The 24602-nt window shown below is 39.7% G+C and overlaps 1 protein-coding gene across 1 annotated transcript in view; it reads left to right on the top strand.

The window, feature by feature from the left end:
* The window catches only part of PHF21B (PHD finger protein 21B), a 165800-nt gene that overhangs the window by 135990 nt on the left and 5208 nt on the right, over positions 1-24602 (top strand). The window contains exons 5-11 of the mRNA XM_040565494.1: positions 1698-2048; positions 4251-4373; positions 9694-9745; positions 14548-14624; positions 18634-18688; positions 22220-22242; positions 23650-23808. Of these exons, the coding sequence (XP_040421428.1) occupies positions 1698-2048; positions 4251-4373; positions 9694-9745; positions 14548-14624; positions 18634-18688; positions 22220-22242; positions 23650-23808 (840 nt within the window). The remainder of the gene's footprint in view (positions 1-1697; positions 2049-4250; positions 4374-9693; positions 9746-14547; positions 14625-18633; positions 18689-22219; positions 22243-23649; positions 23809-24602) is intronic.

Consider the following 24602-nt stretch of genomic DNA (forward strand, 5'->3'; position numbering starts at 1 on the left):
ACCAGAGTATTTGTCTGGTATCTTCAATAATAAAACCAAATAATCCTTACATAAAATATGTGGGGTGGAACTCATGAGATGGAGGAAAAAGAGCAAAAAATTTCGTTTACTGTCAGAATACCTTGAGCATGGTTAGTTCTTGTTTAGTGTAGCTTTGAGTCATTTCACACTGAGTCTGCAAGGCTTTTTGTTGTTAATTTGAAGTTGTGAGCCAAACACAACAGATTCCCAGCTTTGTCACTCGTCTGCCGCTGTACTTTGGGCAAAGCCTCTTGTCTGCCTCTGTTTGCTCTTTCACTTTACACCTACCTTGATTACTTGTAGTTTATGTGCTCCTAAGCAGGACTGTGCTTCTAATGCATGTTTATACTATTCACCAGTTTTAGGAGCCAAGTGGCAACTGAGCACTGTGCTACTGGAATAGAAAGAGTTGAGATACGTGTGCTGCCATGCTTCATATTCTCTGCAAGGAGAAATGGGTACAGCTCCTCCTTGATGTGATAGAGGATGACGGCCAGCTTTGAGAGATGATTTTCCCTACATCAGTGAATCTCTGCCTTTTCATTAAATGGCTTACTTAGGCTGGAGATTGGAGGCAGCATCATTGGAAGGGCTCTTGCTGGCTGACGCACAGCAGCACAGGCAGCTGTTTCCACTGCCTGACTGCTGCAGCTTGTCATTTTGTTTCACAGTATGGAGGGTGTGAGAAGTGACAGGATGAAATAAGCACAGAGGGAGCCGGCTGTTTTATGTGGCCATGTTAACGAATAAGCTAGGAGTGAAGTTAACTTCATGTGAAGCAGTTTAAATTATTTATTTTCAATTCTGGAACTGTACTTAACACGTTGTTAAGTCAGAGCCATGTTGACAGGGTGACATTAATTACCCCACTGGAAACACATCACATTAGCTGGAGACAATTGTTTTCAGCTATCATTCACGGCTCTGTGTAAAACCTCAGTCTTCACAAATGTTGGCAAATGATTTCCCCATCCATCCATGTGCCTTCTTTAAAGAAGTGCCTTCTTTACTCACCCACAGCCGCATATCAGCTTTTTTCTTACAGCACAAAATACTAAGTTAAACGTTTGTGGTTGTCTTTTTTTCCCTGTCTTTCACTCTGTTGTTGTTGTTGTTGAGCTGAGTGGTTGTGTCCATTGAACATGTCTTGTCTTAAGAATATAAGGATCTTCATTCACTGATCCACCAGTACAAATGATGTGCATACACTTAATGTTCCTGTAAATGCTTTCCCACAACTCCCTTAATGATTCAATTCCCACTCCTTAATTCATAGCAAGAGTGTTGTGTCCTTCAGAACAGGAAATTATTGCATCTCGGTTTTCCATTCTTTGGAAAAAGGCTTTGGCTTAAACATGCCTACTGAGGCCTGAATGTGGCTTGAGTAGCGTGTGTATGGATGTGTGCTAATAAAAGTGAGGAATTGACTTTTTTCTCCCTTCTTATTTAGCATTGCAATGAGTTAGGGACTACAAAATGACTCAGCTGGGGAGTGCTGGGAATACATCTGCAAGTGAATGAATGGCTGTCTACTTCAAGTTGCTACACTACATTTTTCTAGGCGCTCCTGTGGTGTGGTTAATACAACTAGAGGCTCTACGGCTAGAGTGCACGTATGCAGTGTTTTTCCACTAGAGTGTTGGATTATGCCTAATAACATCTAACCCTCTTTGCAGGTTAGGCCAAAGACCCTGATTCCAGACAGCCTCCCTATTTCCCCATGCAGAGACCAACCATCCAAGCAGCCTCCTACCTTCCAAAAGGCTACTGTCGTCAGCATCAAAAACCCCAGCCCTGCCCTCCCCACTGCCAACAACACCGTCAGCCATGTACAGATGCCTAACAGCCAGTCGCAAAGCATCACCGAGCCTACCCCTCTCTCGTCACCACTGAGCAGTGCCGGTGTGGCGTACGCCATCATCTCCACCTCCCCTAACAATGCAACTCCTATCAGCACTAGCGCTACCGTCTCTGTGGTCAACGACAGCATCAAAGTGCAACCACTCCTCATCAGTGCCGACAGCAAGGTAGGTTCTGCTTCTTGCTGTGTTTCGGCTGCCAAACTCAGGAATTATGGCACAGATGTGAGCAGAATGGTCATGGAATCACAGAAGGGCTGAGGCTGGAAGGACCCTCTGGAGGCCATCTGGCCCAGCCCTCTGCTCCAGCAGGGCCACCCAGAGCAGGCTGCCCAGGACCACGTCCTGGTGGCTACTGAAGTTCTCCAAGGAGGAGACTCCACAACCTCTCTGGGCAACCTGTGCCAGTGCTCTGTCACCAACACAGCATGGAAGGGCTTCCTGATGTTAAGAGGAAGCCTCCTGTCTTCCAGTTTGCGCACCACTGAAAAGAGTCTGGCTCTGTCCTCTTTGCACTCTCCCTTCAGGTATTTACAGACATTGATAAGATCCCCCCTGAGCCTCCTCTTCTCCAGGCTGAACAGTCTCAGCTCTCTCAGCCTCTTTTCATCGGAGAGATGCTCCAGTCTCTTTACCATCTTGGTAGCCCTCTGTTGGACACTTTCCAGTATGTCCTTATCTCTCTTGTACTTGTGGTTCCTCTGGGAGTGCAAAGCCCTGACAGAGTGGTGCTTGTGGTTCCTTTTGAAGGAAATAATGAGAAAGCAGTGGAAAAATCCTTAAGGGGACACCTGGACGCCAGTAGACATTTGTCTGTGTACATGCCTTGATTTTAGATGGACCAAAGTGCATCATTGTGTAGCCTGATGTTAATGGAACAATATGATCTTCTCTTTACTTAAACCATTTCTTACTAATAATGTCCCTGAATTCTGTGCAGGCTCAAATTTCCCATGGACTCCCTCTTCAATTATACAGAGATATCAGTTATATTAACTGATCCCAGGGGAGTGTATCAAATAATCAGGCATTCCCTTCTTCTTTTCTATGGGCAAATGAAATGAGAGCTTGGGGTTTCAAAACCGATCAGTAGATCAGTAGGAAAAAATCAAGTTACAAATTTCTTGTTTCCACTTTGTGTGTCTTTTTAGCTTTGAAATATAAGAACTTTTCCACTCATGTACCAGAAACAGATTCAATAAAGTCTGCCAATGTACCCAGCAGACATTCATTGTAATTTACTGCTAGGTCCTGCTACCCCGGATTTTGTTGGCAGCACAGGTTCCCATACAGTGCTAAGAAAGAATACAGGATGTAGGATGGTTTGTGAGGTAAATAAAAGTAAGCATCTCTTCTACATTTTTCTAACATGATTTATTTTTCTTACTTTAACTGGCTACTGGTTAAAAAAAAAAACTTTTTATGCTCTTGAGTCTTCTGGAGTGACTGAGTTGAGATAAAGTATATAACAATTAAATAAATTTTTTGAAGGTTAGCAGTGAAATAGATGGAAGAGGCCCAGTGTTCAAATCCAATAACCTTCATCAAGAAGGTGACCTTGGGAAGCTCTTCTGTACTCTTTTATGAAGCTTTGAGTATGGGTGTAAAGTCACGTATAGTTCCGTGGTTAGAAATTGTCTTTCATTCCTTTTAATTTAATAGCTTCTGAGGTAATGTTATCTGAAACATGTAAATCTTTATGTGGTAATTCAAATAGTAGCAGATGGACATACAAACACTTGTGCATGCCTAAGAGATCTGTGTAGTAATTCCGATGGTTAAGGTTCTAACCAGAATTAATTTTAATTTAAAACATATATTTTATTTTGTTTATGCAAAACTGGATATCCACTGCTTATAACCCATAAATGCTGAGGACTGAACTCTGATCTGTCACATCAATATTGCTAAGGAGCATCTTCTTTCCAATCCACATGTACTTACTCTGTAATAACACTGGAATAACTGAGATGAGACTCTTATTTTGAATGTGTAGTAGTTCCATCTCTTCTATGTCTCTGTGAAATAAAATAAAAGGAAACAACTTAAAATCACTGGCAATATGAACACCAAAGGTAGGCCACTGAATCAGCTTCAGGAGCCCTCTAAATAGAAAGTGTCCTAATTTTCGGAGATGCTGATCAAATGGCTCCCTTAGGCTGCTGCTGGTTTATGATGCATCTATAAAAATTCGTTTTCAGAATATTTAGAGGCCTAAGCTAGGTATCCAGTTTTTAATATTTTTGGCTTGTGACGTATTTGTTGCCTATGTAGGTATCAACTAACACTACAATGAAGAATCACATTTTCAGGCAGAAAATTCTAGTTATATAGTGAATTCTGTTCTTTTATTTGTATGTTGTCTTTTAGGTTATCATTATTCAGCCTCAAGTCCAAACCCAGACAGAAAGTAAAGTGGAGACAAAGAAACTTCCTGAAGAGTCAGCTCAGGGATCCCCTGCTACCAAAAAGAAAAAGGAGGAAAATCCAGAGGTGACTTTTAAAAAAATTATTATTTTAATAAATGAGCTACAGTATGATTAAGTTTTAGGGGTCATTACTAATTTTTTTTTCTGTGTGCATACATAATTACTGATTTTGTGCTTATGGTTCACTGCAAAAGGTGTGTTCTGCCCCTGTGAGTTGTTCTGACAAATTTGGTTTGCATCTTTCAAACCTCCCAGTGTCGTAAAAATGTAAGAATTGTAGGCATCGTAATAATCCAGGCACCTTGCCTGAGTATAGCTGTATTTCTCGTGAAAGGTATATAAAAGCTGAAAATATTTTCTTTTATGCTATTGAATATGTAACACCGGATTTACAGGCTGTATATGAGGTTGAATTAACATTTCTTTTGTAAGGTGGGCTTTTACATTTTCATCTTATTTGTAATGAATCTTGCAATCTCTAGATTGTGTGTAACAATATAGTTCCTTGCATTTGCTGTGTGCGTTATCCCACATTCCCACATGTACACAGATTCTTTCTACTCTGAAACACATTAAAATTGTTCAAATTGGGGAAGAGAGAAGAAAGCAAGTAATAAGATTAAATCTCTTTAATGAACTATATTTACTATGGAAACTGAAAATACAAATCAGAAGACCTTGTAGAAATGAAATGGAATCTATGTTTAACAGGCGTTTTGGTTTTGACTAGATGTATTCAAATTAGCTTGTAAATACTTTTGAGGCAATTTGAGAAATTATACAAACTGCATTTACTTACAGTGCGGAAATGTTCATATAATGTGAAATCTTAACCTTATTATTCTAGTAAGTTTAGAGCAAGAAAGCATCCTTGGCACTGTAAGTTTAAGAGAACTATCACAATATAAATTTTTAATGTTATGTGGGCAATGTCACTCCTTGTGACATTTGAAGACAAAAGTTGGAACAGTGTTAGGGGATAAATATTGTGGCTTTTAACCTAGAATATCACAGGTTTATGCAAAAGCCCTGCAGAACTGTGCTTATGAAACCTCCGAGTTTAAAATCTGACCTTCATGTGAATCTTCGTTACCACTGAATGATGGGACTGCATCTGTTTTCATTAAGGAACTATTTCCAAAAGATTATTTATTGTCCAGCACCTAGGGGGCAGAAAGGCTAGTAGATCCTGCTTAAAAAGAAAATGCTAGAAAAAAAATAATCCATTTTTCTTTGACCGTAATTTATTCCCCACAAAAGAATACTGAGCAAAAATCTTCCAGAGGAATGCAGAAAGAGACCGTGCAACTCGGGACAGATTATGGTATAGCATTCTTAAATTTAATGAGCTTTCCATTGAATTGCTAACTAGTATATCCTGGTGCCTTTGGCTCCTCTGACTGTCTTTTTTTGTAACCAAGAACATTGTTCCTACCATGTATACAGGATGTCTTGGCAAACACAATTTTCTGTGTAGGATGCTGAAGCTATGCCCTTAAGTGTGACTTTTCATAGATTTGTTTCACAGCCATAAATATGTAAGTCCAGAGTTAATTTCTTTTGTTCTTTGAAAGTAAACTTTAGTTGATTATCATGTATTTATACAATTAGTGTAATTAGAACTAACAGCATAATTAGTGTAAACATGTAATGACATAAATAGAACATGTAATTACAAAAAGAAATGGTTTTGTAAAAATCTTTGTTTTGCTTTGTGAAAAGACATAACACACATTTCTAAAAGCATTCATAGCTGTTTAACAGACGATTGAATTTAAGGCAAAGAGTAACAAAGATACCATGGTATTTTTTTTAAGAAAATAAGCAGTCCAGGCACTTCTTTCCACACCTTTATTTATCTTCAAAGCACAAAACTGAGGCAGGAACTTGAGTATGTCTCTACATAAATGTCAGTCATGACAGACTGGGATTTAACATATTAAATGTAAAATTCGAAATAAATAAACCAGAAGTAGCCAGACCTAACAGTAGCCAGGAGTTCTGTCTGCAGTTTCTAAGCATATCTGAACAAACACAAAAGACTGAGAACCTGCTGGTTGTCTTTTGTTTCTGGCTTGGTTGTTCTTTTGGGAAGCCAGGAAGCTAGCTCTGGACACAGCAGCCCTGAAATACGTATTCCTTTTGCATAAACCTAAGATTTCTTCTTTCCCAAGTATCCTTAGACTATAGCAAATCTCGCTGTGCCTGTATTTCACAGCCGTTAGTCCTGGATGAGTGGCTATTGGAGTGGCTTTCCCAGAAGGGATGGAGGGAGTCAGTCAGCCAGGATGTCCAGGTCCAGTGGTCAGAGCCTTCTCCTGGGACATGAGCTGCGTGGGTTTTGTCATCCGGAGGCTGAGGAGTGACTGGGAGAATGGTGTCCTGTTCCCTTCACTAAGCCAGGTGCTGGTGAGGATGGAGGCCATTAACTGCCAAACTAAATTGCCGCCTGTCTAGTAATGGGGCCTCTCCCACCAGAATGATTTCTGCAAAGAAGTTAAGGAATTACACAAGGGAGTGATCCCTCTGTGGAGCAAATGGCTGTTTTTGTTGTTTTTTGTTTGTTTTTGTCATCGGTATGCTTCTTAGTTTTTTTGTTTGTTTTGTTTTGTTTTACTTAAAAGTATCTGAGTTCAGCACAGAAGAAGCAGTTAGAATTGCACAAAACTTTTTGCATTTCGGTTTGTGTATTACTAAAATTTTACATTGCTGGCAGCATTTTCCTGCACATTCTAACATTCTTTTACTTAAAATAAAAATTACTGCCAGAAATCCTGGTTATTTAGCTAACAGTGATTTTAATCCTACTTAAGAATAGACAAGAGAGACACATTGCTATTGTGGACTAAATGCTAGAGTTGAGCCTGCATTGAAAAGATGGAGAAATCAAAGAATCAATTTTGTGGATTCCTACACAGAGCAGAAACAACATTGCATTGCCATTTCTCTGTGATGCGTGACAGTAAAGCTTTGCAGTGGAACTAGTATTTTGAGTGGAATCCAATGAGCTGCAAGAGTGTGAAACAGCAAAACCCATGAAAACAAATATGCTGTTAATATAATGTGCTTGTTAAAATGAATACCGCTTCTATTGGGATTTTAAAAGAGGAACCATATTTCAAATATCTATAAAACCTAACCCTTCCTGTCTTTAATAGTGAGATAATTATCAAGTCCATTTATGAAAGCTCTTCATAAGCAAATATGCTGTCATTACATTTAATTAGATATGTATTCAAATAAATTTAGTATAAAGAGAAGAAATTTATCAAGCGTGCCAGTACTGAAATAATTTTAGTTTAGATGTCAGAAAACGTATGCTCCCTTTACAGTCTCATCTTTGGGTAATATAGGCAATCTGTGCTCCAATGGGAACATACAATCACACATTAACCATTCCAACTTTCTGATTTTATATCTAAATGTTACTATGACTTCTGCTCAGAGCACTGAGACATCCTGCCATAAAGTTACTTCTAGTGAGGGTGAAGTGAAGCTTGTAATTCTACTCAATTGACAAATTTTCTTCTCAGATCTACACAGTGGGTCTCTGATCAAATATTCATCTTTCCCTTCACGTGTGGAGCCCCCACCATGCCTAGCTGGTGTTTTAGACATGTAAGGAGTGAGCATTAATGAAATCAAGGTCTGATGTGCAAATGTACATGTGCTTGTCATTACCACAGTTATGGAAGGCAGAAATATAGCATGAATGTTATCTAAATTGCAGTGATGAGATTCTACATGACCATTTTTTAATCTACAGGAAGAATTACGCACTAGGAGATCATGGAATGACAATATTCCTATCTTATGACTTTGTTAGTTCACCTTTTTGATGTAGATATTTTCACAGATGTAAGAAGAATAAGGATATCCAATCCTGACCCTCTGATTTGTGAAGAACCCACCCCTTAGCTAGATCTTTTCATCTGTAAAATGAGGATGTGCTTACTTTCACAGTTTCACTATGTGGAAGTCAGAATTGCAAAGGAAATGGTACTTCCAATAACTTAGTAGTTGATTTTACAATGGGCTGAAATGAAAAGTTGAATCATCAGGTGTTTCACAAACAAGAAGGTCAAACTAATTTTGACTCGGAAGTGTTGAAATATGTTCTCCTGACACTTCTCTGATTGAAACAGAATGTTTTGACCATCTACCACTTAAACACTCAATTTTAGTTCAACCTAAATCTACACATTTTATTTTGGGTGAGTATGATAATTACATCTTTCAATGGTCTTTGGGTGCTTTATCACAGCTGGATTGTGAGTTTTGCTTGCTAGATTCGTAATAGCTTGTTTTTTCTAGCCAGATTGTCTCTTCTGTGGAATTGCACCTTGTGAAAATGCCACTTGGGTAGCATGACCCAATGAGGTTGTTCAGCACAGCAGAGAGAGGAGGCCCCACGGTACCATAGATGTGACGCAAAACCAAGTAGTTTGGTTCAATTTGGGCTTCGAACTACACAACAGAATTTCAGTTTTCCTTTTAAGGAAAAAAAAAAAGGAATTAAATCTTCAGCAAAACTTTCTCTTGCAGGAAATTTCATTGGAAAAAAATTCCCAATGAAAAATCTCTGACAGAAAATGTAGAGTCTGCTCTAGTAATTGCCCTATAATTAGGCAATTATAATTATATTGCATATTTCAAAGTTTTGTTAGTATGCAGATGTGGTTTGTGTGTACACAGTGTGCCAAAAATTCTGAATCATTTTTTAGATCACATTCCTCACTGTAAAATGAGTTCACCACTATCAGTGGGAGATGTTTGTTAGCTTCCCCATTGAGGCAAGATAAGGGATCAGCGGACCCCTTCACAGTTCACGCATGTGATATTCTTTCTGTAACTTGGGACAAACAATTTCTGAATTATTCTTTTTTTTTGGGGGGGGGGGGGGGGGGGGGAGATTTCAATATGCTTAAGGTGTCTTGTTAATTATTAACAGATATATAGCATTGAAAAGTTCAGTGAAAGTGTGTCGTATCTTCTCCATATAGCTTGCTTGTATCCAGTAAAAACAGTGCCAGACGGTAATAATAATACACAATTACTTTTCTAAAGAGTGGAGTAACAAAGCAACTAGCAATATGAAATTGAATTGACTGGATTTTGGTCATGCATTATGTACAATTAATAATCATACATCATTGGCTTTATAAGTCTCTGAACTGTTAAAGTTCATATAGTCCTACAAGTAGGGCATGACTGACCAGGCATATCTGAAGCAAATCTTCAATTAGTTCTTCATATTGCTATGCATTCAAGTAATAGACATTTCTGAAAGACCTTATTGGGTTTATTCTGTCAATGCCAGATTATTTACTTCTACCAGAATTGTTGTAGTAGAAAATCTAATGTGTGTTTATTTCCTTCCATAGAAAATTGCCTTCATGGTCGCATTAGGACTGGTTACAACAGAACATTTGGAAGGTAAGATGCCATATGTTCTACAGTTCAGGTTTTGAGTGAAATCTTTTCTCTCTGCTGCTCCACAGCCAAATGGAACTGCTTTAGAGTTCGCCACATTCTTAGATACCTTGTTGACTCAAGAGTCCAAGTTATTTACAGCTTGATTTCTTTTTAATAAGGTTTCTTTTGCTTCTGTTCCTTGGTTTTAAGAGAGGCTGTGAATTCTGGAGAAAATAGCATCTTAATTATAAAGTCTCCGCAATATATGCAGCAGGTTTTCTGGTGTTTTGTTGCTTTTTTTTCCCCTCTCTCTTTCCTCTTTAAATCTGCATTTTAGAAAAACGTTTAATGTCCCAATGATTGAGAATTTGAAAGCAGTTTAGAGAAACTTTAAGCCATCGGCCTTTTTAATCCCTTAATGGTAATGGATTGAAATGGAAATTTAAAAGCTACAGCAATTTTAGGAGAAGATTTATAATCCAAAAAGTGCAAGTGATGACTGGTTCTTGTTTTCTTTGTCTAAGGAAAATAGGACAACGTTTGAAATTATGCTGAAGTGCAAATTATGCTTACAACAGAGAGAACTTAATTTTGAATAATTCTTTGCCCTTTGATTTTATTAGAACTAATAAAGTGTTTGTGTGGATTTAATGCTTATGTTCAAAACATCAAGTACTACTCTATTCTGTTATACAGTAAGTGCAGAGATGCACATTTTGAACCTAACTGGTATAATACTAATCTTGCAGAATCAATTCTATCAGACAAATTCACTTTTTATATTCCTACTACCTTGAAATAAACAGCTCCCACCAAGAGCTATTTACTATGGAAAGGGTATTTCTTCATGAGTGTTGGTGATTGCAACTGCCAAAAATACCCTTATAGCTTTCACATGCTAATGGTTATTTTTTAGTGCTGTGTCATATTTATGGTTATCAGCCATTGCTGTTTATCAGGAAGGAGTGGTCATTACGCAGTTCAGTTTATTTTAGTACTTCTAATGTATTCCTCAGTTTTACATTTTTTTGAATTAAACAGTATCAGGATTGAGTCATTAAAAGCTTATTCACTCAGTATCATTAATCCACAGCATTACTGCATTTCTTCATTTTATTTGCTAATTTTGTGGTGAGGGACTGTGATCCACTTCTCTATGGATTTCTCTATCAGTCCAGCAGCCTTTCCAGCTAACTTCCAGAGGAGGATCTTTCACCTTACTGGGAAAAGAGCTCTGTTTTGCAGGGCCCCTTCCACTGACGTTCTGCAGGATACAGATTGCACTAAAGATGAATTGTCATTACAGGCCTCATAGAATGACCATACAGAGTGTTACATTATACATACATTATACATACATTATACATACATTAGCTTATTGAAGCTTTGCTTCCAACATAAAGCTATCTTCAAGATTATTAATCTCTATCAAATGTATTACCATTTAGTTTCTTTTTTTTTTTTTTTTCTGTTTTGGTTGTATTTTTAAAATTAGTAAACTAAATAATTCTGTGATGTAGTTTGTGGTTGTGACAATCTTTTTCTCTAGGCTATAAGAAAGTTTTTTATCATTGCCATTGTGTAAAAAAAAATCTAGATTGAAAACAAAAGATTTAAAAGAAGTCTTTAGTTCATGTCTTTCTAGAAACAAACTTCTTAGCTAAAGAAAAAAAATCAAGTATTTCCATTTAGCTTATTGGAATGTTTTAATCAGTTAAACCAAATTACTTATTTTTACTTTTTTAAGCCCTGTTTGGAAAAAGGAAGAGAAAACATGCTCAATACCTTTTTGCAGAAGTGGCAAGTAACAAAGTCTACCAGTCTATGCCTCTGGTCTAGCTGGTTGTGATTATTTACAGATGCACTCCTGGATGTATGTACTCCTTTTATCAGAAGCATGGATATTTTTTGTTCACAGTTTCCATAAACGAAGTGCTGACATTGTGCCCTCCCTCCCTGATGGCTGCATAAGGTGGAGTACATCTAGTGCTATTTTAGTTCATTTCTCCATCTCTTTTTCCATATATTTTCACTGCAATTGCTTTTCCCCCCAGCCAGATTTTATTTCTGCACCACAGTGATGCCTCTTCCAAAGCTGTATTCCAGGTCTCTACCACATGTGTGAGTCAGGCTCCATCAAATATTTCTGTTGCCTTGGTGAGAGCATGTACCAAAGAAATTCTCTCTTAAACCTGGGACCCAAAAGGGCAGAGAGTTATAGATCCATCACAGGCTTCTCGTGAAGACAGTCAGCCCAGTTATGCACCCCAACATACAGAAAGCTCTGCTGTGTCAAATCCTTTGTTTCTTTTCCCAGACCAGTGGAAAGTCCCAATCTTGCATCCTTGTGACAACCTCTGAAAAGGAGTAAGTCTGTCTGGGCAGTCTGTCTGTCTCCAGCTTCTTCCCTGTGCTGCTGTGAGTGCTGAGATGCTGCAGCCCCTGGATGCACTGACCCTGTAGCTTGGGTTACTGCTACTGGCTGCAGAAACCACGGCTCCTGCTCACGCTGTTGAGACCAAAGTCAAAAGTCAGCGCAGCTTCACTTGATCCATTTCTTTGCCAGCATCAAGGCACATGGGTTCTTCTTTTGTGACATCTCTGGCACTTCTGGCCTGGAGCACATTCCCCTTGTAAGAACTGACATGGAGAACAACAATCTTCCTTCCCATGGCTCTGTGGCAGGCTGTTGGATCCACATGTAGCACTCATCCGGCTGCAGAGGCCAGGTTCCCTTCATAGGCTGCCAAAGGGTTTGGAAGCTCCAGGATGGCAATTTCTTCATAGCTAGAAGAGCACATCGTAGGGAATACTTCAGTGGTGGGGCAGAAGCCATTACCCATACAATGGCTTCCTGTTTGGAGGTTTCATGGCACCGAGGATGTTAACGACATGCTGGCAGTGGTCTCAGAGATGGGGTTTATTGCACATCTCAGTGCAGTCTCAGATCGCACATTTCTTCATAGTGAGGTGCTGCACAGCTTCAGGAGTTGCATGGAAGCATATGTCTGTCTTATGTCAGGCTGTGATTCAGACCTGCCTGTACTCTTTGAATTGCCCTAGGAGAGACACCTGAGTGTGAGAGGTGACATGTTCCCATGCCAGTGGGAAAACCCAGCCAGAATACACAAGTAGTTGCTCCTCTGTTTTTCTTGTCTATCCAGTTTCTGTCTGCTACATCCACCACTGCAAGAGTGGCGGCTTAGCCAATAGTCCTTTGTGAATGAGAAGTTTCAAATCAGTATCTGGGAACTCAGGGCTGTACAAAATCCATGCAGAGTGTTGGCCTTGTCCCTAAGGACACCGTGTTCAGGACGTGACCAGTGATACTCATATCACATACTGTGGCACACGGCCCTTTTTACTCTGTGGAGAAGTGATCAACATTTGGAATGGGTGCCTGGAAGCCAAAACTGTGTGTCAGGAATCCAATTCCCATGTATTGTAAACATCCTGACAGCTGGACTGTATCTTACTGTTGGGTTGCAAATGGGAGATAGTGCTCAATATCCTTGAGACCGTTTTCTGGCCCGGAGGACCTTCTGGGATGGGCCTCACACATTGGCAAAAGATGCCAGACCTTCTGCAGAACCAGATGGTGTCATGAGTTTCTGTTGGGTGTGCTCCTGGTCCTCTGATGGGCTGACAGGCTAGTGTTCCTGCCAGTTCCTCCCCTTCTGAGAAATTTACTCAGAGCAAGAAGAGTGGAGGTGTCACAACCATGGGAGGGGCATTTAGACTAAAAAGAGCTCTGTGGTTTATCACCGCAGAGTGTGAACGTTGCCATAAAACATTCACTTGGGGAACAAGCATCAGCCCAGCTGCACACACTTGTCATGGGATGGATGCTGGGTGGCTCTCCTTGCTAAAGCATGTCTGCTCTTACTTTATTATTGGAATAAAAAGTAGACTGTAAAATACACGCTTACAATAATCTCACCATTCTGAACAGACATAAAGAGCTGGAAAAAGAAATTCCTTGTGATGGAAATGAAATCCTAGCTCAGATAAAAGCAGCATTAAATCTGCAGATTTCAGTGGGCCAGGAATTCGCTCACTTTTTCTGTGTGTGTATCCAGAAGCTTGCACACAACTAGTTTTTGCTAAATGCAGTCCCGAGTAAGTGCCGTCTTCGATGAGTGTTGCCATTTAGTTGAAGGGAGTTCTCCTGTTTTTCCCCCTTTCCCAAATAGGACAGCAATTCAATGAGCTTATTTTTGCACTGCTCTTTCCAGTGGCACAGTTACATGTACAGCTTGCAAAAACACTTTGCAAGTTTAGGATCATGAAGTTGTGTTATTTTGGATGAATAAGTCATAGTGCCCTAGTTAGAGCTGAATCTACCCATCCCATTCTGACTGGTTTTTCTAGCCTCTGCAGAGAAAAAGTAATATAAATGAAACTTAAGAGGATCTCTATACTTTCATCTGATATGGGTTTCAAGGCTTAACTGCTTTGTATGCTTCATTTTTGTTAATAGCAGACATTGATAGCATTTTGAAAGCTCTCTGTTGATGCTTGCTGAATGTGTGTCTGAAGGGATCATCATAAAAATCTTGTAGGGCAGCAGAATTCCACCATGGAGGAAGGGAAAAATAAAACATCCCTGTTTTGTGAGTCTTACAAGGAAAAGCTTATTAATGTTAAGCCTTGAACTGCAGCAAATATCAATGCTGATGCAACCCAATTAACACTTTAGAAACTGAAACTGAACACAGAGCTCAAGGGGTTGAGGGCAAGAGCATCTTGATTAACAAGTTCGAGCTACATTTTTCCCTGATGAATGAGAAACACACAATTCATGCTTTTTTCCATGGTTACAGAAATCCAGAGCAAGCGTCAGGAAAGGAAGAGAAGAAGCACAGCGAATCCAGCCTACAGTGGACTCTTGGAAACCGAGGTACTTGATCATTCACTTAGTGGATGAGGGAAATTGGATTCACGTAGTGGATGAGGGAAAGGCTGTGGATGTGGTCTACCTTGACTTCAGTAACGCTTTTGATACCGTTTCCCACAACATTCTCCTCAAGAAACTGGCTGCTCATGGCGTGGACTGGCGTACGCTTCGTTGGGTTAAAAACTGGCTGGATAGCCGGGCCCAAAGAGTTGTGGTGAATGGAGTCAAATCCAGTTGGAGGCCGGTCACTAGTGGAGTCCCCTAGGGCTCAGTACTAGGGCCAGTCCTCTTCAATATCTTTATTGATGGTCTGGATGAGGGGATCGAGTGCACCCTCAGTAAGTTTGCAGACGACACCAAGTTAGGTGTGTGTGTCGATCTGCTCGAGGGTAGGAAGGCTCTGCAGGAGGATCTGGATAGGCTGGACCGATGGGCTGAGGTCAACTGTATGAAGTTCAACAAGGCCAAGTGCCAGGTCCTGCACCTGGGAGGTAACAACCCCAAGCAGAGCTACAGGCTGGGAGATGAGTGGTTGGAAAGCTGCCTGGCAGAGAAGGACCTGGGAGTACTGGTTGATAGGCAGCTGAATATGAGCCAGCAGTGTGCTCAGGTGGCCAAGAAGGCCAACAGCATCCTGGCTTGTATAAGAAACAGCGTGGCCAGCAGGTCTAGGGAAGTGATTGTCCCCCTCTACTTGGCTCTGGTGAGGCCGCACCTCGAGTACTGTGTTCAGTTTTGGGCCCCTCGCTACAAGAAGGACATGGAGGTGCTTGAGCGAGTCCAGAGAAGGGCAATGAAGCTGGTGAGGAGTCTGGAGAACAAGTCTTACGAGGAGCGGCTGAGGGAGCTGGGACTGTTCAGCCTGGAGAAGAGGAGGCTCAGGGGCGACCTCATCGCTCTCTATAGGTACCTTAAAGGAGGCTGTAGCGAGGAAGGGGTTGGTCTATTCTCCCACGTGCCTGGTGACAGGACGAGGGGGAATGGGCTAAAGTTGTGCCAGGGGAGGTTTAGGTTGGATATTAGGAAGAACTTCTTTACTGAAAGGGTTGTTAGGCATTGGAATGGGCTGCCCAGGGAAGTGGTTGAGTCACCATCCCTGGAGGTCTTTAAGAGACATTTAGATGTAGTCCTTAGTGATATGGTTTAGTGAAGGACTTGTTAGTGTTAGATCAGAGGTCGGACTAGGTGATCTTGGAGGTCTCTTCCAACCTAGACGATGCTGTGATTCTGTGATCCTGTGATCATTCACTTTTTTCTTTACCCCAGTGCTATTTCATGTCAATAAAAGGTTTAAGTACTTCTTATTACAAAAGTATATATGAATGCAGAGCCATGCATTCAGTTGTAAAGATATATTGATGTGGAAAAGAAAAAAAATTATTTAATCTCAGTAGCTAAGCAACAGGTTTTCACCCCACAACATCACTTACTTCAAACTAGCATTCATGATAGTTTTAGTAAAGGCCAAAAGGACTAAATTAATGTGGGATCTAATTACTATTTTACCGATACACATGGTCCCGTTAGGCCAGACCTGAAGAATAGAAGTGCTGCGTTGTCTTCAGGCTTGCATGGCCATTCCTCTTTTCCTATGTGCCAAATAATAAACTGAGAACTTCGCTTTTTTTTTTTTTATTAGAGACATTCATAAAAGGAACATACTGATTTAAGAATCAGTGTGCTGTGCGGAGGGTAAGAAAGCCTACAAAATAAGTAAAATAATGTATAATTAGAAATAAAATGGATCTGAATGATCTCTATCATCTGTTATGTGTATGCTGTTACATTTATGGCAATAGCAAAATTTGGTCCTACAAAATATTGCATTGCAAACCTGGTATAAAGTCAGCATGTAAATAGACTTAACTTGTTCTAAAAATGTGTTTTTATTATGTTTCTATTTATTTAGCATGTTAAAATTCCATCTTTAACATTTTACCGCAGTTTGGGGTTACTATTTGAACTTCCTGCAGAAATTAAACTGATTTGCAGCCAGCTTTCCATTTAAGCAAGATTCCTCCATGTTCTGGGTTCTTTAAGCCTAAATAAAGTAAGTTTTCTTTACGTAGGTATCAGTGATGAAATTTTGGCATACCAAAATTTTTGCAAATGTCTGTGTTTGTTAGCAGACAGCAGACAGATGAGGCTAAGAAGAAAGCTATCAGTGCAGTCAAGCTGCTTTTTAACTTGGTTGTTCTTTTTTTTGGAAATAGTATGATTTTTAGGCTCCCTCTCTGGGCACTTGAATTCTTCAGGACTCAGTTTTTCTCCAGAAACCTCTTCAGAGCAAATACTTATTTTCATATATCCAGTGTTTAACACAGTAGGAACCTTAGGCTTGCTACCATTACATTTGCAGTGTCTTCTCATAGGCCTTTCTGTCCTGATGAGTTTATTAAAATAACTTACAATCGAGTTTTGTGACTGTAGTCTAATCAACGTTCATGAGAAACTCAGTTATCTTGGAGCAGGGATGGAGGGGGTGACAGAGGAGGTCTGCTGCACCCCTAGTTCATACTCCTTATTATATCTATTCTCAAAAGCATATCATGAAGTGAAGGATGGCATGGAGAAAGAAATGTCTGTAAAAGAGTCCTATGGCTGATCAGCTGTGTCCTCATTCGGAGCTGTCATTAAGTACTGACCATGGGGAATGCCATTCAAGTAAAATGGAGGCAGATGTTTTTTCACTGATCAATTAGCTGCTCAGATTGATTTGCTAATCAGTGAGTTGAAGTATTTTGTGGCATTTCAGGCATTCTGGTGCAGTTTAGTTTACGGTTAGTCTACAGAATGATCTTTAATTCATGATTGTTTAAATCGAAATTGCATATAAATTAGACTTTTTATTTGTCAATGCCCCTCAAAACTGCAGGAGCTCAGCATTCGTAGTGTTGATGTTAACTTCTTTGATTACAAAAATGTGATCAGTCTTATGTCTTCAATTGAATGTTGTGCTTTTCATTTGCAAAGCTTTTTTTTTTTTTTTTCTCTAAAAAGGTTTCTGAGATACCATTCTATTTTCCCACTCTTGGTAGCTTCTTTGTTGTTGTCCTTCAGCATAGGAAAGGGTTAGGTTTCAAACTGGATATTTTTTGAAGACAGAAACATCAATTCAAAATTCCTTAACAAACTGCCATGCACCCGTTTATAAAAGAAGAGTTTACTCATCACAGAATAAATTATTTATTAGCAAAAAAAAATCTACTTTTCCTCCAAGCATAGACTTAACATCTAATGGAGGAAAATGGTACTGTTTCCAGTCCTGCTGTACGAGGATGGCTTAGAGGAGCTATTAAGGGTTATGTAGACTGTTAATGAAGCCCAGGTAGCTATTGACCAACAGCTTTTACCATCTTCTAAGCTGCTGATGGACTGCATTACAGTTCGTTAAACATCTCAGGTTTACAGTGGACTGTGTTTGCAAGTTTGAAGGTCTTTAATAACCACAGCAGACTGAAATGACTGCAAGCTTCTAGAGGTCATATACATTAACTTCTGAAAGAGAAATACTTCACTTGGGTTCTAACGCATAGCTTACAAATGAAGTATGTTTCTACTAACTGTGGGCAAGTGTCACAGAGGATAGTGATGTTTTTCTGCAGGTGGGAAGTCCATCTCCATTTCTATATATGCAAGTAAAGATGTCATCTCACAGAAACAATATGCGGTTTTTCCTTTATGGATGTTATCTGCTAGGTTTGGAGTTACTGTTGCAGTTGCCTGGAACATATACTGAAATTCAGTCAATAATGTGCAATTTGCATTTCTCCCTTGTTAATAAAATCTAATGCATGTAAAACTGCTCTGTGAAGAACTTGTTAGAAAGGTAAGTAATGCAAGTGTTTATATAGCTATCTTAGGGGTTAGCAATGAATAATCTAAGTCACTGAACTGGCTTCTGGATACTTGGTTATGTATAAAGGAAGCTCATAGGAAGTATAGCCATATGGAACAGTAAGAGACAACTAGAGCACCTTTCAATGATGCTATGGTTTCTTTTTCCTTGCAGCGGAAACGCCTTGCATCAAATTATTTGAATAATCCCTTGTTTCTTTCAACAAGAGGTAAGCATATTTTTAAGTGAATATACTACTGCTCTGATGACACATTAAATATTTATTAGCAGGATTTCATAGGAATTACTACTAGGATACCATAGGGCATTGCTCTGTGTAAGGTTCCTGCGCTTTTTAGCGTGGAGTGAAAATAGATGGTTTTCTTGCAAAAATGGGTAAAGGATAAAGCTAAAGGTCAGGGCTGTATAGAAACTGATCCAAAGACTCTGCAATCAATGGCAAATCTGATCTCTAGTATTGTAAGCACCATGAAGTTAGAGGACTGATTCAAGAAGAGAGTATTGCCAACTCCAACTGCTCAAAAGCATGTGTTGAAAAATTGGGATCTAAAAAAAAAAAAATTATATTCTGGACTTTTCATTTGCCTCTTCTTGTCAACTTTAAGAAGCTGTTCTCCATCCTCAAGGGCTAGAAATATACCATATCTTTTGCTTTAAAAACAACTGCTGAAAACCACAGTTTTTCTCAGTCCAAGAGGTGGAGACATAAAACTGGATTTGATGGCCTTGTAGATGCCTTTCAACCTTGTATTTATAAGAACTTCAGAATATGAAAATTTTGTGGTAAAAGCATTGAGAATGAACAACTCGGAGGAGCCATTTGGTGAAGATGATGAATAGCTCATGAGAAGAGCTCGTTCATGGAAAAATGTGCAACATATAGAGAAGGCAAAGCGTTGAGAGGTGGGAGATGAAACAAGGACAACACTGAGTACAGTTTAATTCTTTAGATGAGGCCCATGTAGGAATTTAAGAGACAAAGCAAGAAACTTTAGTTGCATTTCAGAAGAGGAGAAAAAGAAAATAAAGAAGTGTGATTATATCCTTGCCCTTGTGCTGCCTTCTTAACTTGGGCTCTGTTGTTGTGCATTAGAGGTAAGGGAAGGCAGGCTTTTTTCTGATCCAAATATTATTTCCATTTTAGGAGTATTTACACGAATAATTTCAATTAAGTCTTGAAGTTTTGACAGTTTTTCAGTGGTTGTTTGGTATGCCTGTCAAGTGTCATGTTTAGTGCTTGAGAGTCACCTTTCTGGCCTGGCCTTGAATTCCTGCACCACAGGATCACCATCTTAAATGTGGCGGTGCTTCTCTACTTTCAAAACTTCATGTGCTAGATGCAGACAATTGTCCTACTTACTGTATGCCTCTAGTGCATGAGGTGTCAGAGGACAGGAGAGGTTATTATACAGTAAACAGCTATGATGACATGCCTCTTAGCAGGAGCCCATCCTCATGTGAGCTCCAGTTGAAAGAATGTTACTCCCAGCTCAGTTTTAGCCTGAAAATTAAAATTATAATTTTTATTTGTTTTTCCACTTGTTTTTCCCTGGTAAACATATATCTGGAGGGAATGGCAATGTTTGCAAGCCATGCTGCCAGCCCCTTCATAGATTTCTTTTAAGTTAGGATTTGACGTCTCTGACCTTCTTTCCTCCACATGTTTCCCATTTGATTTGCAAGGAAGGAGGCAGGGGACAGAGTTCCAGCAATGTGCCTGTCACGGAGCTGCTTGGAAGCCACGGCGCTCTCTCCTTAATTGTTAATTCCTATTTGGTTCCTGTATCTTTGGTTTGTCCAGCTTCCAGAATCTGTGCTGGGGTTCTGCAGATTCTGTCAATTTTACACTGAACTTCCTGAGAGCAGACCCACCCACCTCTGGAGGTTGTAATTACTTACATGCACTGGGCACTGATGTGCACAATGTGATGTAAGCTCTGACCGAAGGCAGATGCAGTCCCAGACAGCTTGAAATAACAGAGGTGTAGCTGTCTGCCGTTAGTGCATAGCTGACTGCCCCTTCTGCTATAAAACACTCCTTAAAAAAATCCATCTTCGGTTTAATTTTAACTAGAAAGCATAGTTTGACATATTTTTAAATGTCTAGAACTTTACAACAAAACTGAGCTGAAAAGAGAAATAAACAAACTAAAAAAACCTCTGTGAAGTACAGGAAACAACTGTCATTTCCAGAAATACAGAAGAGAACATTTCTTGTAAATTTTCAGCAAAATGTCAGTTAATCAGGATTCATTTATCTGAAAATGTCTTACCTGAAATGAGGTCACATCCCCTGACATACATCATTTGTAGAAAAGACTCTTCAATTATCAAGCCTCTGTTTATCTGAATAACATTTATGCCCCCTGAGTAATCGTGGTGTCATATACCCATGGATCTCTGTGTGTGTATTTGTGCATATGTAGTGACATCTGCAGATAAGTCTGTGGTTATTTATGGAACTGAATGCCAAAGGAAGCTACAATTGTTGGAAAAGGCAGACAAATCTATGGAAGAAAAATCTAAGTCTGTTAAATGTAAAGATGAAGATGCAAGCTCCAGGTTAGGGAAACCCATAAACTACAGACTGCTAGCATTTGGGAAGATGCTTCTGGAGTATAAAAATTTATGCTGTGCTTGCCCAGTTCTTGCACTCTGCCTGAGCAGCAGAGTTAGATGCTCTTAGCAAAGGACCTTGGGCCTTTGGTCCAACTTAGGTGAAGCTGTTCCTGTGTTCTTATGTTCCTCTTTTTACATGTGTGTGACCATGGTGTCTCTGTGTCTGCATCTTCTATGTGTGCATCTCACAGGTTGCTCAGTATATGTGGGCTCACACTGGGACAGCTGTATTCCCAGTTGTGATCAGGGAGGGAACCGAAGGAGCTAAGGACAGAAATACGAGTGTATTTGTCACCACTCCAATCCAAAGAAAGGCCTCTCCATCAGCTGTTTGTCACTGGAACAGCATGTACCAGTCTCTTATGAGTCAGCAGCAAAAAATCACAAGCCACTGTGCAGTTTCCATAAAGCTGTTAAAATTTTCTCAGTTTTTTATTTTTGGATCAAAGTGGGATCAATGTCACAAATATTTTTATGAAAGGCTTGGCCTGTTTTCCAGAGAGCTCTGATGCTTCTTGTTCCTATCAGGCTGTGAATGCAATCACCAGAGCTCAGTTCATCAGAAGGTCAGAAAACGGCAGCATTTTGGGTGGGAGAAGCTTGATGATAAAGAGCTGATGATAACGCAGAACTCTCTCCCACAAGTAGCTGAACACTTTGGCCATGAATCAGCTGAACATTTAAATGCATTTAACAGTAAGTCAGTGGCACCGCTTTTGTACTCCAAGTTAAGCACCTGCTTAAGTGCCTTGCTGGTTCAGGGCCAGACTGTTCAACACCCAGCAGGCTGAAGTCCTTAAGAAAGACTTTCAGACCACTGACACGCAGAGAAGAGCTCCGCAGTAAACTTTTTGAAAACTGAAAATAGTATCTGTGCTTCTCGTATTACCAGACCTTTGGGTGCTGGATTCCTTCAATGTAAATTTTAAAATCTCAATTTGAAAAATACTTGCTGCTGCTCATTCTCCTATTTGTAATTGCATCCTTTTCTGCCCACGTTAATTTTGACAATGTCCCACATCACAGCTTGACTAAAATCACTCCCATAGCTGAGAACTAGCATTCATTGCAGCAATGTATTTCCCACTAATCTGTTCTCTACCCTTCTTTCACATGCTAGCAAATGAGGATCCATTCTGGAAGGTATGTGTAGCAAAATTTGTGTATTTACCAGTGTCTTTTATCATCACTGTGTAGTTCAGAACTTTCTTCTGATTATTGTAGTCTCTACTACAGAACTGCAGTATTCTCTTTGCCTTTCATACTACTTTTGTGAAATATTTCTCATTTATGTAAATCTTTGCACCTCAGAGTTACAATTTCAGAGGCAGAATCTCAAGGGCTTGCGTGTACACAGTTTGAGTTTAATCCCTTTGTAGAATCCCCTAACTGAGAAAGTGCTATTCCAGATTTGTGTTTTTTTTAATGAATATTTTAAGAAAAATGAATTACCATTATAGGTTATATATATTAAATCTCTTTACTTTGAGTTTAAAAATTTAGAGTAGATAATTCTTAAACAGTAATATTTGGAGAGTTGGGTTTTTTGTTTGTTGGTTTGGTTTGGTTTGTTTTTTGACAGGACTGATTTCAAATTCAAGATGTAAGCCTGACCAAAATTATTGTGAAACATTATAATTAATATCCCTAAAAGTGAAAATATACATTTGGAATTAACAGAGATACAACATTATTATTCTCCTTTCTGGAAAAATATTAGGAAAATTTAGATTTTCTTTATAATGATTCACAAACCATGAGAGTTTCAAAATCGGTCTCTATTAAAATGCACTTAATTATACAAAGAGTAATTAACATTGCCACCAGATTAGCATAGCTATTTACTACATGACATTGTAACTTTGTTGATGAGTCTTAGTTCATGTTATATATTGCTTCAGACAAAGTATTAATCAGTCTTGTTGGAGATAGTTCGTCAGAGTCTGAACAGAAAACAATTAGCAAAAGGGAGAACAGAGGGACAGAGGAGCCCTCTAGAGGAGTTCACAAAAGAAGGGTACATAGGGAAAAGCTATACTCGAGCATACTGTTTTCTTAACTGCTCTTTGAGGCATCATGCATAAAACATGGAACTGTGCTTTTTCCCCAGAAACTTTTGCTTGCTTGCTTCCTTCTGCCTTGGACTTGAAGGACAAGTGATCCACATACTGCCTTTTACCCACGCTTTAAAGTAGAGCTGCCCATGTTGATACATGTGTCGGAGTGACACATTATCAAGAACAAGTGAAATAATTCTAACATCACAAACTGGCTATATTAGTTTACTCCTTCCTGTGTTTGATTAGTTGATTTTTATTTTTCTATCTATTTCAATTTAGGGAACTTGCTTCTGGCTTGTTTGTTTATTTGTATTTGTTGCTGTCATACACCGTTATATCTGTTGCCTTCTACAGCTGCTAGGGTGCTTCTGACAAGTAGATTTTGTGTTTGAATGAGCCTGGCTGCTGGAATAGTGGCTGTGAGTGCTGCCTAGGGAGAAGTGCTCAATGGGTTGACTTGACCCAAGCCATTCTTTCTCTTCTCTTGCAGAATGAGATCCACCATGATGAACACTGCACTGCTTGCAAGCGTGGCATTAACTTGCAGCCCTGTGGCACATGTCCCAGGGCATATCACCTCAACTGCTTGGACCCACCCCTCAAAACTGCCCCCAAGGGGGTTTGGGTCTGTCCAAAGTGCCAACAGAAGGTAAGCTACATGGGACATAGAATCATAGAATCATTAAGGTTGGAAGAGACCTCGAAGATCATCTGGTCCAAGCATCACGCTGCCACCAATGTCACCCACTAAGCCATGTCCCTAAGCACCAGGCCCAACCTTTCCTTGAACACCCCCAGGGACAGTGACTCCACCACCTCCCTGGGCAACCTGTTCCAATGCCTGACTACTCTTTTTGAGAAGAAATGTCTCCTAATTTCCAACCTAAACCTCCCCTGGCACAACTTGAGGCCATTCCCTCTGGTCCTATCACTAGTTACCTGTGAGAAGAGGCCGACCCCCAGCTCCCCACAACTTCCTTTCAGGTAATTGTAGAGAGCAATAAGGTCTCCCCTGAGCCTCCTCTTCTCCAGACGAAACAACCCCAGTTCCCTCAGCTGCTCCTCACAGGACTTGTGTTCCAGGCCCTTCACCAACTTTGTAGCATAGCGCACCGAAAAGAGAAAATAGGAAAAACCTTGAATCTGTGTACCACTAAATTAAACTAAACTATGGTCACAGCTTAGGGGACCACATTAGCTAATACTGAGGAGATTTTAATACAGTTTGCAACATTTATTTCTGGTATTTTTGTTATCTCTGACTTAGAATATACATTCTAAGCCTAGCTTCACCATAATCATATCTGCTGAGGTTTGTCCTGGAAAAAGATTAAAAGTGTCTCTTCATTTCCTTTGTTTCTCTTCCTTACAAGAAAGTCACCAGCATGTAGATTGCAAAACAAGTAATGTAAACGTTATGTATGAGTACACAGTGTCAGAAGC

Source organism: Cygnus olor, chromosome 1 (assembly GCF_009769625.2).
Source record: "Cygnus olor isolate bCygOlo1 chromosome 1, bCygOlo1.pri.v2, whole genome shotgun sequence".
In the NCBI taxonomy this organism is placed as follows: Eukaryota; Metazoa; Chordata; class Aves; order Anseriformes; family Anatidae; genus Cygnus; species Cygnus olor.